Source organism: Micromesistius poutassou, assembly GCF_964030765.1.
Source record: "Micromesistius poutassou genome assembly, chromosome: 22".
Classification (NCBI taxonomy): Eukaryota; Metazoa; Chordata; class Actinopteri; order Gadiformes; family Gadidae; genus Micromesistius; species Micromesistius poutassou.
Window position 1 is genome coordinate 9,932,749 of NC_140292.1, and position 18,585 is coordinate 9,951,333.

General features: G+C 41.9%; 1 protein-coding gene across 4 annotated transcripts in view; it reads right to left on the bottom strand.

Annotated features, from left to right (window-relative positions):
* The window catches only part of mast4 (microtubule associated serine/threonine kinase family member 4), a 66,308-nt gene extending 48,765 nt beyond the window's left edge, over positions 1 to 17,543 (bottom strand). For all 4 annotated transcript variants that reach the window (XM_084486745.1, XM_084486744.1, XM_084486746.1 and 1 more), the window contains exons 1-3: positions 17,052 to 17,543; positions 3,897 to 4,050; positions 1,457 to 1,572 (exon numbers count right to left, since the gene is read on the bottom strand). In XM_084486745.1, the coding sequence (XP_084342871.1) occupies positions 1,457 to 1,572; positions 3,897 to 4,050; positions 17,052 to 17,267 (486 nt within the window). In that variant the 5' untranslated portion in view covers positions 17,268 to 17,543. The remainder of the gene's footprint in view (positions 1 to 1,456; positions 1,573 to 3,896; positions 4,051 to 17,051) is intronic.
* Between the last annotated feature and the right edge of the window lie 1,042 nt (positions 17,544 to 18,585).

Consider the following 18,585-nt stretch of genomic DNA (forward strand, 5'->3'; position numbering starts at 1 on the left):
ATACTTCCCGTCTTTAATGTTCCATTATGACAACATAAGCGGAACATCAATTCCATATTCAAATAAATGTTTAATAATATAATGATGTATTATGAAACATTCCGCCTACATATCATTCAATTCTTGGCTTCAGTTATCATTTTCCATTTCCACGTTAAGACTGAAATACTTTAGCGCCATCTGGTGGATAGTTACCACAAATAAATAAACAAATAGGTTTTGTTTACATTTATCTATAAATGGTCTTCATATGTAGAGAGATACAATTTATTAAAATATATATTCTATATTGATACAGACTTAAGTCTGGTTTCTATAATGGATGCAGTCGTGACTAGGGACATTTCGGAAACATGTTCAGGAAGAATAAGTGGAATATTTATAAATGTTTCAATGGGATTTTCATACACAAGCTCTGACCCCTTCCTGACTTTGTGCTTTGTTGGGGGGAGAAATTATCTAGCAGGGGCATGACTTGATCTTCAAAGACATCTCAGCACAATACATCAGTGTCTTGCTTTTTAAGAGATGTATTCTGAATTCCAATTATCCCAAGAAGTGATGCAAAAAAGCATCCAAAATGGTTTTTGCAGGTTAAAGGGTTACAAATATCTTCTGAAGGGTATATTACCAACAAATACTTTGAGAATCACTAGTCTATATCCGAGCCTGAGAAAACGGCAGCAGTGCTTTGATGTGAGCAGTTCTGGGGCCGAACCCCTGCATGCTGCACCTCCTCTCCTCCTCCAGCTCCTGCTCTAGTTCAGAGTTCGGGTCAGAGCAGGTCAGAGGAGTCGTATAACAGGAGGCCTGAGTTTCAGTTAAACACACACTCACCAGCCCTCCGCAAAACGACACCATGAAAAATCCCTAGTGGTGTCTTCTATAAAAAAGTTTTTCAACCAATCACACAGTTCATATACAATTATAAATAATAATACACCAATACCAAGATATATCTCAAGCAACTTTGATGAATCAATGTCTGTGCTAAATAGGGGGTATCTTGCAACAAAGAAAAAACGATGCGAGTGTTACTTCTATACTGCAGTTCTGACACAACACTGTGGTTGTTTCTGTAATCCTGCAGTTCTGACACAACACTGTGGTTGTTTCTGTAATCCTGCAGTTCTGACACAACACTGTGATTGTTTCTGTAATCCTGCAGTACTGACAACACTATGAAGGTTATTTCTGTAATCCTGCAGTACTGACAACACTATGAAGGTTATTTCTGTAATCCTGCAGTACTGACAACACTATGAAGGTTATTTCTGTAATCCTGCAGTACTGACAACACTATGTGAAGATTATTTCTGTAATCCTGCAGTACTGACAACACTATGAAGGTTATTTCTGTAATCCTGCAGTACTGACAACACTATGAAGGTTATTTATGTAACCCTGCAGTACTGACAACACTATGAAGATTATTTCTGTAATCTGCAGTACTGACCAGTGTGGAGGTCAGGGAGGGGTCTGACTTGCCCAGGGTCTGGGAGCGGATCCGGACCAGATTGGAGAGGTCGGAGGTGGGCTGCTGGGGGTTGGCATACGGCAGCAGGTACTTCCCTGTGGATCCACAACACAAGATGGTTCTTTTGTTATCAATGTCAAAGTGTCAGTATATAAATGTCAAGACATTTTAAATTAATATAATTATGTATCAAATGTGTCATTCTAATTCCTCCTATGAGACAGTTCTTTTTTCATAATGTTAAGTAAATACATGTCAAATAGACATGTTTATATATAGACATAATAAATAATGTTGCAAGCAAGTGAATGGCTGTGGGTAAGGAGAAATACTTCCTGGGGTGCGAGCTAAGGTAAGCCAGCTGTGCTAACGTGTGCTAACGTGTTTGTTTGGTCAGGGTTAGGGGTAGGGCTAGGGGTATGATGCAGGAAAGAGAGTGTATAGATGCATTAAATGTGGCAATGTGGTGGCAGCATAGAGAGGGGTGACTCCAGGACGCTGGTTTCATTGTTAGGCCTTCAGGAGGTGTCGTGGGCCTAACTTAACGAAACATCTGTGAAAGAGGGTGCCCACTTGATAACCCCAATGATATTCTGCTTACTGCATACTGCTGTATTTACTGCTGTTAGTTGGGCTAGTTGTCTCGTGTTTTTCACCTTTGGTTGGTAGCTTAGTAGCCAGCGTGCTTATAAGGTTGGTTTGGACAGGGGCTTCTGAATATGTGTTTTCCTTGGATTTTGGCACAAGGGATTATATTATCCTGTGTATTAATGAAATGCCGTAAGCACTCACTTCTTTTATGTCATAATTTACCATATCGATGGTTTCAAATGAGTCTTACTAATTCTTCATATATAAATGTATTCACTTATGACAACTTCAGCAGCAAAGGGGCTTCAAAATACTGAGAAACTCCCATTTGACAGCTTATTAAAATAAATAGATACATATCATTGTATGGTGGTGGCAGATGTTGAAATACTAAGTAAATTAAGCCCATGTCCAAGCCAATGTCCAAGCCAAGTTTGCCAAACTGTGGTCACAGCCAGTGGATATTTGAGATGGACTGGAGTGGCTTTCTGTCAGGATTGATGTTAAAAACAGAAACACTGATATTGGCTTTAGAGGCTAGGTGGCAGCAGGATCTTAAATTACACGTTGATAACATAACATCCATCTGCTGCACGACACAACCTTGTGCAAACATATTTCACATAAATCATGTGCATTTCAATAATATCACAATCTATCATATTCAAAATATGACGATATATGAATATAACTTTGATAGTACGGGAAAAACCTCAAAAGGTAAGCAGTAGTTCTGCAGATCCTCCCCCTGAATGAAAAGTATTTCTAGGTGGCAGACCTGAGAAGCACCCTGCATGTATACATTACCGCTTCCTGTGGAAAGAGACACCAAGAGAAGCTGGATGACTCACAACTCATCTCACTCCTCTCGCTGTCAATTTAATCTGAGCAGACTGAGGGGCTGAGGCAAGGAAGAGGAAGAGGACCTGCCCAACGACACGACAGCTCTGAGATGGTCTGTCTGTCTGTCTGTCTGTCTGTATGTATTGACTGGAGGTTGAAGACTATTTTGAGCTTGTAGCTATGTGGGCTATGCTAGCGTTCATCTTCCCGTCTTCTGCGACTCTTAAGTGTGTCTAAAAGTGCCCAATAAAGATTGAATATAAAAATACTCAACCAATGTAATAAATAAAAATAGTGTTGTGTTTAGGAGTTGTACAATTAACAGTTAGCCCAGAATATTTTAGAAGTTTAGTATAAAACCTGGGGTCACAACTGATAGCAAACTTTTATTTTTAATGAAGACCAACATCAAAAGAGAAACTTGGTTTTTAGCTGCCAGAAGAGAGTGAATGTTTTTCATTGGTCCACATCAGTAAGGTCACCGTTCTTTATCAGGAGTACAAAGTCCTCCACACGAACCACACAAGGAAACACTAACGGGGATTTAAACAGCTGATAAGCTGTCTGGTTTAAAAGTAATATGAACTGACATAATGTTATAAATCAGGGTCCAAAATGTACACCTTCCCCCAACCAACGGTAGATAGATTGGAGCATTAGGCAGGTGAAGAAGAGGGTTACATATGAAAACCAAGGCTAGATCCATCCCCTCTAGCACGTAAAAAGACTAAACTCTAAAAGTTAAATCTGGACCCTGGTCATAAGTGCATTCATTTCGGCTGTTCAGGAAGAACAAGATAAGATGATTCTATAACACACTAACTGTATACCTTTTAACCAGTATATCATGTAAAAAAAGGGTCAAAGATCAAGCTTCAACACATGTGGGGATCCCGTTTCCCCGGCGCCCTTTCACCTAGATCCCCCCCCAGAGCTGGGCGGCCCCAGAGCCCCTGTGGCCCCAGAGGCCCCAGAGACGGGGTACCTGTGAGAGCTCCGCCCAGGCTGCCCCTCCTGAAGTAGCGGCCGTCCTCGCTGAGCTGCCTCTTCAGCTTGAGGGAGAGGCTGGAGGCCCCGCTCAGCTCCGGGTTGCTGGTCTTCCTGAACAGCGCCGACGGAGGGTACAGGACGTTGGCCGACTGGAGGAGGGAGGAGAGCACCACAAGGCCATTTGAGTAGAGGCGGGGGGTAAACAAAGGACAAATACGCTGTAACTGTACTTGGGTACAGTTTTCAGTTATGTGTGTACTACTTTTTATTCCCTACATGTTAACACAAATATCGTTACTTCCTACGCCTGACATTTTCGAAACAGGCTTTTTACTTTAGTTTTTTGTACATTTGAGGGGAATTAGGGATTATCTTTTTTGTTTCGCATCATTGCGCTTCACCACAGAGAAATGCTGTCTATGGGAGAAGTGGTAGCGCAGCGAGTGAGGATGGATGAAAGTGAACCGGCAGACATTGCTGACGCAGCACATTCAGAGCAGCAACAAGACATTCCCCACCCATGGCCTGATTTAAGAGAAATGTTTGAAGTTGTCAGCTCTGATTCCGGGCAAATGCGTTGTGTTTTGTGCCAAGACTTTGGTAGTCCTGTAGAGAGGAGTTGAAGGCTCTATTAGACCTTGTTAGAAGTGGGCTCTCGAATTCATCATAATGTTTTGAGGTCCGTTTCTGACATTGATAACTGCTTCGCACATTGGAGAGAAAGTTAATGTTCAATTATTTTAATAAAAAATGAAAAATGTATTTAATAAATCTGAAATAATCTTGAATGTTTCACAACAGTTAAATCGTATAAAGATGTATTAAGCGTCGATGGTATCCTCGTGAAAAAAAGTAACTGCATTTGCTTCCTTCCTTCGTCATATCTTTATTTCACCATCAGCAAGCCAGGACCTGTGTACTGCTCCATGGTAAAGACAGACCAGGTCGATTTAGAGCGCTGCACTGTGCAACACAGGGCGTCACCACTCAAAAACATGGCACCCACAACGATCCAACCCATGGTGGATCAGCGATGTGTCAGTACGGTGAACAAAGGCCGGGCAAATATTAATCAGACCTCAAGAATCAACACCGCTGCAAGCAGTGGATCTTATGCACGTCATCTGTCCGTGGTCCAATCATGGTTCTTGTAGCCCTTAATTCTAGTAATCGTTTCAAAAACATGACAATGTTGTAATCCATTTCAGAAGCTGTTTGACGCATGTTCTACCAGTGGGCCGGAAGCCGCCCTGGTCCTCCACATGAGGCCTACACCACAGAGCCACAGATCTGGTCACAGATAACATGATGTGCTCAGCCTTCCACACGTCACAGTACATCACATTCATCTGCAGGTCGATGCCTACAGACTCTGAATCTCATGAATCTGGACGGGAACATGATGTTCCAGGTACTCCTGGAACACTACAAAGGCCCCCACTTGACCACTCTGTGTTTAAAATCAATCCCTCTGTGACATCACCGCGTGGGGCCGTCTGTCGTCTGGAAGGATCTGTTGGGCAGACTGTGCCGACCGGTATAGGCCGGAGTTTGTTGTGATGAGTTTGAGTTGTGCAGTCACAAAGAGACAGGTTTTGAAATGCCTTGTATTGGCTCGTCAACATGACACCTGTTAGGGTGTCCTTTACAAGGTTGAAACAGAAAGCCCAATAGTTGTTCTACTTGCTGACAAACACAGCCGTCGAAGCAGCAGTCACCCGGGTGCAGCTCGGTACGTTTGACACAGATTTATTTATTCAGCTCAGTTGCTGTGGGAATATGTAAATACAGGGTGCTTTGTGAAACCAGGTCGTGGTTTTGCTGCTAGAGCACATCCGACGGTTTAGACAAAAGAAACCTTTCCCAAGGTCATGTGGTACACCGTGTTTAAAAACCGGTGTGTGATATACCTTACGCAACACAAGGCGTTGTTTAAAAAACTTTTTCACAAAGACAAAGCAGATTCCACAGGCCCCAACACAACACTAGAGGTATGGAAAACAAAAGCTGAATAACAACAGTGTATAACAACACACTTCTAACACCTTGTGAGGAAAAAAGCTGCAAAACTATGACAACACATCCATGAACTTGGTATAATCCAGCAGACATTTATTCAGAATAATACCCTTGCCCCTGGAGGACGACAGACTTCCCAGAAGCTGGAGGAATAACATAACAATGCCCAGTGGTGAGAACGGCTCAGAGAAAACAAATAGACGGCTTAGGGACAGAGGCACACAGAGAGAGACCGACTCTGTACAAAGGAGGGAAACACCCTTCATTATACAAGGCGATGATTCACGATCCAGGGGAAAACGGTGTGCAGGGGTTCCACACACTAACAGGAGCGAACCACTGGACTCTGCAGCAGAAGTAAAACAGGAGACTTGGATTGAAAGTCATATTCCCAGGTGTGTGATATATATCCCAGAGCTCTATTCCATGTGGCAAGTGGCAAGTTATGGTGGTTGTGGCTTTCTATACCCATGTGACCTCCGGCTGGGAAATTTCGTTGTTTTGGGTTGACAACGTCGCTCATGAGAATCGGGATAATTTGCTTTTCAAAGAATGGATGGTACTTTGTTATAGCTTGACGATTATGTCATGTCCTGAAGATATCCTTGTGAGGGAAGGATGAAAGTAGCTTCTCAGCCATACCCTTGAAGAGACCCATTCATGTTTAGATGATAAATATTGTGGGGATAGAGAAAGAGAGTTTGATGGGGATGTGTACTTAAGTTGTGTTGTATTTTGGTAAATTAGGATGCGAAGGCTGGAAAGGATTTACAGTAGTTTCTCATTTTCATTCTGATAATCTTTAATGTGGAACCGAAGATTACATGAAAGCAAGTTTAAAAGTTGCAGGAAGAAAAACAATGAAAAGCAATAGTTGGGTCCAAAATAACAGAACAGGAGTCTCCAAAAACAAAGGAAAAGGCCCTCGGCTATCCTCCACTGACCACAGTACAAGTTGGGAAGCTGCTTCGTCAGCATGTGTTTATGGCCTTGCTGTTACTAATGAAACGATCTACCCAAAAAACAATGTGGAGCATTCTGTACCGTTTCCTTTTCTATGGCTCTTTAACCTCTAAATGCTGAAGAACTGAAAGTACAGCATAATAATGCATCAAGAGTCTTGACAAATAACTTCCCCATGCATCCTCCCATCGGTACAAATGCCAGGAAGTGGTCGAGTCAAGGTTGTCCCCCCTGATGATAGATCGAACGCAAACGTCCTACCAGCAATGGTTTTCAGAAATCCCTCTGCCCTCTGTTTTCTTAGGGCCAGGGGGTTTTAAAGCAAACACATTTCTGATTAACGGCCCTGATGTCATGGATAGACAATGGGGATTACATCATGTGTAAGAAAAATGCCGTTATTACCTCAAGATACGACAATTAAAGAGCTTAAGGGTTTGCAGTAAAAACCCTCACCGATCGAGACCGGCCTCACGTCAACAGCCGGGCCTGGAGAGGAGGCTGAGAGTGGATTCTGTTGCACCACTGGGGAATGTTTGCTTCCACCTCAAGTACCAAAACTATCATTCAAGTGAGAAGTACTAGTATCACAGCTACACCGCCAAGACCTTTCTGCCTCTGTCAGTTCTTACGGTGCGGTCTACGTCCGTGACACACCGGTGTCAATACACATTGGTGTCATTATGTCCTGGAAAGGAAACCGTATGCTAGAAGGGAGTGAGACAAGAAAGAAAACCACACACACACACACACACACACACACACACACACACACACACACACACACACACACACACACACACACACACACACACACACACACACACACACACACACACACACACACACACACACACAATATAATACAATGCAATGCATTTATAAGCTACTCACAAACATCGTCCTGTGTGTCTGGGGCCTATAGACGCAGGGCGTATAGACAGTAAAGGATGTGTGACCACATGCGACAGTCACACACCCGCCAATACAAACAGCCAGTTCGGATTCAAGCGTGTCAAGACCAGGACACCACTGTGAATACCATGTGGTGACGCAGTGAATTCAGCTTAGGCATGAAACCTACAGCTTCCCCAGCCCAATAAAACAGAAATGCACACTTCAATCCTGTATTTAACTTTCACGTCAACTAATGTTGTTTTCTGTTACTCTTGCCAAAGTGATACAGGACGTTACCCTGTCCAGGCGTGTATAGTGTACACGTAAGGCAATGGACATCAAAGACAAAGCCCTGCTTTTTGCTCTTAAACAGCATGCCCTGTGGCTGTTTCTACTTACAGACACGGCAAACATAAACACCCAGTGTTGGCAGCCCCTACAGTGGCCTCACCGTGTCCCCAAACAAATGCTGCCACAGTCTGAAGGTCTTTCGCTAGTCCCTCTCTCCCCCTCTCTCCGTTTCACACGGTGGACCACAGCAACACGCTCTTGTTGTGACAGCAAAGAGGAAGGAGCTGATAGACGGGGATGGGCATTAGACATTACAAAATAAAGATGGGGACACAACTGACAAGTATCCATCATCCATCATCAACATCATCATCTATTAGAATATTTTAGTTCTAGAACGCATGGAACCAAATGTGATTTAGAGCCAATGAACGTTGGGAGTGGGAGGAAAGACTAGACAAACAAAGCGTCAAATAAAAACATTAGTTATAAACATGTTTCGCAATGATGTCTATCGTATCATAATGATGACCAGTCATTACTGGTGTTAGCAGGGCAGCCCTCTAATAGTTTGGAAAATACACATTGAGTGAAGCCTGCTCCTATCCTAACTTACATTGGTGTTAGCAGGGAGATTGAGATACTTTAAAATACATCAAATCCTTATTATATCAACCTTCATTACTTGACGCCTTCTGCCTAGCCTTTTACAACTGTACACAGACTAAGCAGCATTCAGCATCTAATTATTTAAATCGGCAAACACAATAATAGCCGAATAAGAGCCCTAATCTCAAAGCTGACCCTGGATATTGATTGGTGGATGTGACTCTGAGTTGACAATGACAAATGGCTTTGTGTTTGCAGAGACAATATGCACTATGACCAGGTACAGCACCTAAACAAATAAGATTACAACCAAACCGTTGTTATTTCAGATTTGTAAAAAATAACAGTCAAACTATCAAAACATATTCAGAATTACAGTTGAAAATATGGTTTGGTTAAACACTGAAAGGGTTGGAAATGTTTTGATGGTGGAAAACTGCTAAGTTCACACCAGCCAACCACTATGCGATAGCATGCTGCAGCTTCCCACCATCATAAGGGCTTGAGTCTGAAGCACTTTCCCTGTGGCATATCACGAGCAAACAAACATCACTCTGCTGCTATATTTCAGAGGCTGACATCCAAGAAGTTAAACTAAACAAGACTTTCCCATGACGTAAAATATAAAAATCTCTCTCTCTCTCTCTCTCTACCTCTCCCTCTCCCAGTCCATGCCTGGTTTGTGGACAGCAATCTGTCTGTCTGTCTGTAACACGTATTGCCTCAATGGTTTTCAGCTCTGCCCCAATAGAAGGCCAGAGAACTGGAGAGTCCCTGACATCCTATTGGACAAAACCAGGGAACAAAGTTGACCTACAACATGCAACCCGCGCACAAAACAGATCAACCCACCCCAAAAATATTTACACCATAATAGGCCGTTGTTACCCTGTTTTGGTTGTTTTTGATACACGGAAATGTGATTCCATAATTAGTAAGGTGATGTGTTTTATGGGTTACAGTAAGGAGTTAACATTAACAACCTGACCCTAATCAAAAAGTCACTGTTTTTATTATAATATTATACATATAATAATATAAATGTTATTGTACAACACTGGAGATCAAGACGCATCGATAGGAGAGGGATCAGACTGAGGCCAAACCCAGGGGAGCTCCTGTGTCTCCTCCCCTCACTTCTGTAGAAGCCTGCTCAGAGTACAGAGGTCCAGGATTGTTTGGCTGATAGCGAGTCCTGTTGACAGGTCACGTCATCGGTCTACTGGCCCGCTGCTGATCAAAGCACCGAGGTGGAGTTCATTACAGTGAGACGATAACAGAGGCACGCAAACAGAGTTTCTACAATCTATAAAATAGGAAATCCCTAACCCAACGCTAAGCAGTAAACAAGGATATTATCAACTCTTAGAAACACATCTAAAAAGAACCAAGCCACCCTGGTTTGGTGACTTCAAACAGAATGGGTTTGTTAAAATCCAGTAATCCTGCAGCAGAATACATTAAAGCTGAATTACAACTAATTTTCCCAAGAATTTGAGATTCTTGTTAGGCCTAGATTTTTTCTCTGGATGACAAATGTGATTTAGCCTCAGAGGGAGATATGTGTTTGGATTAAATCAGATAATCAAATTCAATTTGTGTTCAACAACCCACATGATGACTTATTCAGCTTGAAGAGAGACACTACAAATACAATATCCAATAACTCAATGTACAATATTGCATTACCGATATGAGCCCTTTAACACAATATTAAATCTCAGAAAAAAATGAAATGGTGTAGTGTTGCTTAGAGATGAACACAATGACAATTTGCCCCTCAAAAGCTTCCCAGATAATACATGGTACATTAGCATTTCCTGAATCGCTCAAGTTCAATGCAATCTGTCCGGTTTACATAATAAAGCTTTGTGCTGAACCTGATCGTATAGGAAGGATCTCTCCTCATTAAACCTTTTTCAACCTTTGAATGTAAATGAGAGAATTAGATCACTGTATGATTATACCCAACCTTGTTCAAAGGTCATTGTTGGCCAGTCTCTAGCCTCATCTTTATATTCTTTTACGATTCACTGTGATCCACTCCACCATTTGTTAAGTCCCTGGGTCGTAATTGTAATTTTTTGTTTCAATGTTCCTCCATGGTGTCATGTATCCTTGCGTGCTCCCTTGTTGTTGTGTTTGTGTTGGGAGCAGATTGGATGATGAGTTCAGTTTTGGGTTAATGTGTGGGTGCGGCCCCTGCTGAGCGGAGAGCCAATTGCCAGGTGAAGCTCAGACGTCGACCACACCTTTCTGGCGTTCATGGGTGTTTTGGTCCTCCCAAGTTTAGTTTCATGGTTCAGTTAAATGTCAAATAAATTACTTGTCTTGTGTGTGAACAACTGTTTAGATGTCTATATTTGTGGAAAGCTGAATTGGATGGGGGACAACATACATCAGTGTTACTGGCCGCTTCCAGTGCCAGTGCCAGTGAGGCCATTTACATTGACCCATTTAAAAACATGTGTTTGCAGAGCCAAATGCAATGATTGTGTTTTTGCGATGTAAAAATGTATGACCAAGCTGTCAATACTGTTATTTAATAATTCAATACATTTCCAAACATATCACTTTTCCATACTGTGAAACTAGAAGTGCTGCATATGTGCATACATGCTGTCAAATAAGCACATGCTATAGTTATAGACACAACATGTGTTGCCCACTCAGATGTAGACACCAATGGAAACATCATGCAGACAGCAGCAGGGCTGAGATGGGGCTAATCTTTCAAACCCCAGAATAGCTACCGTGCATTTGAGCAGTGGTAATATGAGAGAGAGAGGGAGAGAGACCACCATCACCACCAAGTAGTCACGCAGGGTCAGTTTAGTAGGGTTGACCTTTACACTAATAAGCAGCTTGGTAAGTAAACAAAAACACACTCAAGTCATAGACTAATGAGTGTGGAATGTGGATATCTAATGTTGTTGGTAGACTCAAGCAGTTTGATCAAGCCGTTTCTATAAAAAGACAGAGAGAAGGCTACTTTGCAACTGCAATCAATATCAGGTATAAAATCATTAAAAAATAAAGTGCACAAATAAAAATAAAGAAATAACTGAATTACCTAAATATGTTTTCCCCTCTACAATATAAGTTAAAAACAGAGAAATGCACCTAAGAAAAGATAAGACAACAAAAAGTCAAGCTACTCAATCTGTCCAGTGTCCACCTTAATGGACAGATTCACACATAAATAATTATTTCTCCTAACCTTATGATGCATCTAAAAGTTTATAAAAAACAGAAACACAACGATCGATATCCAACCAGAGCTCCCCGTACTGGGAAGGCTACTGGGCTGAATGGGCCGTAGTACAGCGAGGTGGTCCGGCTATAAGCATTAACGTCATAGTTTACTTTTTAAAAACGAAAGACCTCCCACTTATCACAGATTAAACCCTTCTGTAAAGTAACGGCCTCTCTGGTCGGAAATAGCTGTGGGCCCATCAGGTCAGCTCTGAGGAATGCGTCCCAGAGAGAAAGCGTTAATTGGTGGAGGTCAGCCGGGCAGCAGAGCAGGTCAAGAGTTGGAGGCAAAACAGGAAGCTGTGACGGACAGGAAGTAATGATCTAACAATTAGCCTTGTGCACCAGGAATGATGTTCGTTTGATAGAGAAGGACACCCTCAGGGAAACAGAGAGCTACAAAAGGTTTTCCGTCCTCCGGGGTCGTTTCAGTTGGCCGTTGACATTATGATATGCACCAGGAGAGAAATATCAACTGAAAAATAAGTCACTTAACATTCCAACTTGTGTATAAAATGTGTAATAAAGAAATACTTGTGTTGTTTGTAAACTAAACACCAATACCTAGCCTCTTCAGTTATAGACTAAATAAATAATACACTAAATAAATGCAGATTATTGCAGTGAAAAGCCTGTAGTGAACAAAACTAACGTGGAACTTTAACCTCCCAACACAGGAGAGAGAAAGCATGCTCATACCTCAGTCAAGACACACTCAGTCAAGTAGCACAACATGGTTCATAATTCCCTTCCTAAATTAACACATTATGCTTTGTCATCAAACTTGAAAAACAGAATCGACCCACACTGAAGATGAATTATAAACCACTCCCTTGTTTTGGTCGAAGGCATGTTTATGCCTTGTGCAGCTCCTTTCCAACATCTGATGGAAGAACTACTTATCACATTGAGTGCAAACCACAGGGTCGAGTGGGGAGTACGGATGTTATGTTAACATTGCTGTGCCTGGAATGGAGTAATATGGAGTAGACATGGTGGAGGTATTTCAATCCTGCAAACATTGCCAATAAACATCACTACCATTACCACTACCATTTTAAATTGACATGCAGCAAAGTGCAGGCCGAAACTTGCACTTGAAAATTGGCCAAATATATTACACATTAAGTACCATAATATATTACACACTAGTGTTAGATATTCTGAATCATGCGTTTGCTTGAGTTGGCATATAAACCAGTTTTGAGTATGCTTGAAAAGTCCATATCATTGTAATTCGGACAAAACAAAAAATATATGAAAAAATGTAGTGTAAGAATCTGAAATTCCGCCTCATTACTGGCCCCTTTGGCCGCTAACTGAACTGCAGCCTCCAGCACTTCAGCACGAGCTGCGTGGGTTGAGACAATAATAGATAAACAATCATTACACATTTGTGCCATTATTCACGCCAAGACATCACCACCTTCCATTAAATTAAAACCTGTTGATATTTAAAGTGATTCAATTTAAAGTGTATCATGCATGTAAAGATCCTACACGTAGTGACCTTAAAATATGATTTGTGATGCAGCTGGTGGGATACAACAAATTGTGGGGGAAATGTTTCGTATGACTATTTAAAGCTGGGTCTCTTTCAACATGCAAGGGGATCTGATTCAGAGCGGATGAAGGTCTTAAATATCTTCAGCGTTTAGCTCCTGAACTCTGACCTTCACAAGCATACAGAAACGGTTCCCTCGCTCTCTCTCGCTCCCCCTCTCCCAGGGTCCACTGCACTGGGGCCAAACCAGTTTAAATCTTGACCTTGTCACCCAACATCTGTGTGCTCTAACCCTCCCCAGAGTCCAGTCCCCACTCTATCTCTCTGCCCTTGAGAGAGACACAAAGTTCAAATACCGCATCCAAATGCTGTGTGATTGAAACTTTTCTTCGACCAGCACAACCAGGTGGTAAAACTCATCCCTATTACACTTATCTTCATGGTAACATAAGGATGTGTTTTCTCTCTAAACGACAATGTTGTGACTACGATTTCTCAGCAGTAGCTACAACCCATAGAGACACTGCATAACACCCGTGTTCTCAAAAGGGAATTAGGTTTCCTGTGTCGAGGTCAAAGCCTGAGATGCATAAGTTAGTACTTTTTCGTATTCTTATCTTATCTGTTTCTTATCTGTTATTCAGATGTTAATAGTTTTCATGCCTCCTTATTATTGTCTTTGTATCGTTGTTTGCATGAAAAGTTCACAAATAGTTAGATTTTATATAAGAACCAACCATTTGAGACCAACTTTGTAGACATGTCACCAGCTGAACTAAAAGGATCCTTCTTCAAATTGTTTCCTATATTGTCCAGATTTTTTTCTACATCTATTAAAATGTTCCCGTTGTACCTTAGTTTCATCTGACAACTCACATCCACTAACAGTATCAGGATCCTGAGGTAAGGCCATTCACACACACACACACACACACACACACACACACACACACACACACACACACACACACACACACACACACACACACACACACACACACACACACACACACACACACACACACACACACACACACGAAATAAGTCAGAAGTCAACATTAGCTTCTTGGATGCATGGGCCGACGGTGGGAGTGAGAAGAGTCTTAATAACCAGATTGTGGTAATCTTCTTAACCCCAAAGCCTCATGTTGACACCATATGGCTACTTAGTCCGCTTCACTCACCCTTAACACTAATTGACTCTAAACCAACGGGCCAGTTGACAGACATATGCATACTGCTAGTTAAACACTGTCAAAAGAAAAAAAAACACATTGACATCCAAGGGGCCGGACGCAAAATGTCAGTGTGTTCGGGTTGGACTCTCCTAAAGTGTTGCCACGCCGACTCGCTGGGCAGAAACCCAACTGCTGCCAGCCAGGTATGGATTGTCCTATTTGGTGGTTTAAGCAGGAAGGAATGATGTAATGCTGGTCAGTGACCGGACCCCAGCAGCTCCGCCCACTCCCAGTCGGTCCCCTGGTCACTGAACTCTGGGAGCGACGGTCAGAGTATCTGTGCACTCTGTCACACAGGACGGCTGCAGCCACCGCCATCACTCATGATGTTGCTGTGTTTTATGGGCAATAATCTCCTGGGAGGCTGGGCAGGCATATTTACATTACAAAAGGGAACAAACATGTAGGACTACTTTCACGTTCATCATTGATCACTTTTTCCAAATTCAAATATCAGAATGTGGGTTATTTTTTTACTACTTTTTTTTTTATAACTAAGGGGATTGAGAATACAGCACTGTGATCAATGTCTTCCAGCAGGGAAATCATTCAAAATCAAAGTGATCTATTTTTTAATGGTCACTCAACAACAGTGCATGATGGAGACCACTGCACATGCACGCAATAAACTAGTTTGATAAACAAATATCTACTATGTTGGTTCTACCGTGTTTGTTTGCCTTCTGTAATACTGGTTTTGAGACGGTGTAATCCATCAGCATTTGAAATCAAAAAGGCACACACATAAAGTATGTTCTGCAGTGACACACACACACACACACACACACACACACACACACACACACACACACACACACACACACACACACACACACACACACACACACACACACACACACACACACACACACACACACACACCCCTTCAATCCTAGATGGTGATGTCATAGATAAGTCAGAGCTCTCTGAAGTCTTCCCTTCGTCGGCCAATAGCATTTAGACTTACATCGATGGGCTTTGTCAGGCCTCCTGTGATAGGAGGATTGTGTATAGTTTACTTTACCGGCTAGTCACCTGAACACTAGGATAGCAGGTCATTTCAATACTACTACTTACTTGAAACAGGATTAAATTGGTTTAAAGTAATTATAATCAATGTGGTGGGATTAATCAACAAAGAGCAGGGTTAGCCTTAGTGAAATTAAGTTTCCTAAGTGAGGCAAAGCCCAAAGTAACGTTAAGATATTCAGTGTGTGTGTCCTTATCCTGTGTAAACCTACATTTCCAGCAGAGACAAATCAAAAGGTGGGATATATGAACAGAAAGAGTTCCAGATTAAAATCGGTTATCTATGGAGTTCAAACTTAATAGTGGAGGTCATGCTTACATTTTTTGCTTGATTCAAAGACGTTAGGCAAGATTAACTAAAGTAAAGAACATTTAACAGTAGTGCTGGCAAATAAGCCAGTTAATGATAGCTAATTAGGAAGTCCCAAAATCAAACCACAACAGCTTGCTCCAAACCATAACAGCTTGCCCCAATGTGTTTTCCCGATAAAGACCAAACACATCCAAGGTGACTCACATTATTGCGTTTGCCAAAACACCTTCAGTTGTTTACCCACACACATGCACCATACAGTTATTAGGAAGATTCCACAACTAACACACACACACACACACACACACACACACACACACACACACACACACACACACACACACACACACACACACACACACACACACACACTTCAAAAGAAACCACAGTGCAATGGAGTTGGAAAACTCCCCAATAATGTATAATTTACAGGGTGTCAGTTTGAAACTGTAAACACAACTTCGCCCTAGGCAGCCAATGTAGTCTTTCCAACCAGTGACTATTGGAGGAGTCTGCATGCTACCTGCAGTCTGAGCTCTCCTGCAGGCGATCTGGATAATGTTTCTGGCTGCCAGACTAGCGCATAAACATGTGACGGTGTTGCCCCAACTTTGCTATGGTGATGACCTGCGAGATCATTCATTCGTGGAGCTCCGAGTTTAGGCTTCAGTCTACATATGACTACTCAGTGTGGCTTTTTGGGGTTGGTGCGATGCATGACACGTTTGCCAGTGCACTATATGCCTTGAAAAATGTATGCTGTTTTTTTATAGATACCTCAGGCATTTCAGTATAGACCATGATGATCAAAACCAAAACAAACACATATAGGCCAATGTTATTCAGCAGTAGGTGTGACACACACACACACACACACACACACACACACACACACACACACACACACACACACACACACACACACACACACACACACACACACACACACACACACACACACACACACACACACACACACACACTTCGTCGAGGTAAAGCAATGTTGATGCAATTCCTTAAAGTGATATTTACCTTTTCGACCTCATCTTCTTCATCTCGGCTGTATAATTCGTCGTTTTCTTCCGTTTCATCTGAATCGGTTCCTCCTTCAGTCCGGGCCGAGTGTCGGCTCTCACAGTACGAAGAGTACTGGTACACTTTGCTGGTGCTTTCTCCCTCTGACATGGTGTCGGACCCCGAGGACGTCGGACTGATACGGACCCCAATGCCCCCGAAAAGTTCCATCATATTATAATATTATGCCGGACTAAGATAGACAACTAACAAAGCCAAAGTGTGTCGGAAGACTTGTTGTACAGATGTACATTCAATTGAGGTGTACTGCACCTGTCCTGAAAAGCCATCATGTTAAACGCGAATATGAACAGTTTTGGTTTTTCGTCAAGCAAAAGTCCTTCATTGCAGTACGTCTCCGTAAATCGATGTGTAAAGGTGACATGTTATCGTCGTTTGTTGTACGGGACAGCAAACACATGATGTTGGCCGGTGAGCCCCGGAGCCTCTGTCTCCATTGAGTGCAAGTGTCAGTTGCCTGGAAGTTCCAGACTGCTTTATGTACTCACTGGAAACACGCGCACGCCGTAACCACGCCCACACAACAAGAGGCGGACCATACAAGTGGAAGACAGCATGTAGATAGAGAGGATCCTGATTTGTAGCGTTATCCCGGTCTAACGCAATGCAATTTCCGGTCTTTAACTTCGTAAAAACGTTGTACACCAGTTCACAAAACCCCGGATTGAGAAGCATAAGAATATGACAAGAATAATAACAATGACAAAGAGAATGAATATGGAGTTTTGAAGAACAATTTGACAAAGCAATATCCGAAAAATGAAATGGAAACAAACGATTCAAACGCATATCCCTCCCAAGTGAAAGTCCCTCCCTCCCTCGACCCTATATAACTGAAAGTTCCTCTGAAAGCTAGGAACAAGTAAAGTAGTGGGGGACTGGCCCAAGCCTACTCGGAGAAATAGAAATAATAAAATACATGTAAATATTGCATTGCAATTTTCTGTGGTAGCCTATTTACTCAGAACATGTGAATAATTGAAATGCATTGAGTTGGAATTTATAGGAGCATCATTTACATACAATAATTGTAATGTGCCTGATACTCAAAATAAACATAGGAATTGATTATTTATATTATGTGTTCATTATTCACTTTGTTCCGTCAACGTTTTGACTTGTTTTAATGAAGGCTTATATGTATGCAGGTCCACTGATATAGTGTAGTGGCCAGTTCCATGTAGGTAGTTTGAATGGATGGATGTCATTTGAATAAAGCATGACCTAATAATAATAATAATAATAATAATAATAATTCCTAATACAGGTAAGATGACTCTGGACTAACCAATCTTTTGTCAATAGCATGCTCTCCTACTGGTTGTGATAGATGATGTTCATATGAATGCATTACATTATTTATGAGTGAGTTAAACTAAATAAAGGTCTCAATGTCATTCAAAATGTGGACTCATGGATAATAGATGAGCCTACCCAGTGTTTGCAGTCAGCCATGTGGATTTGCCAATTG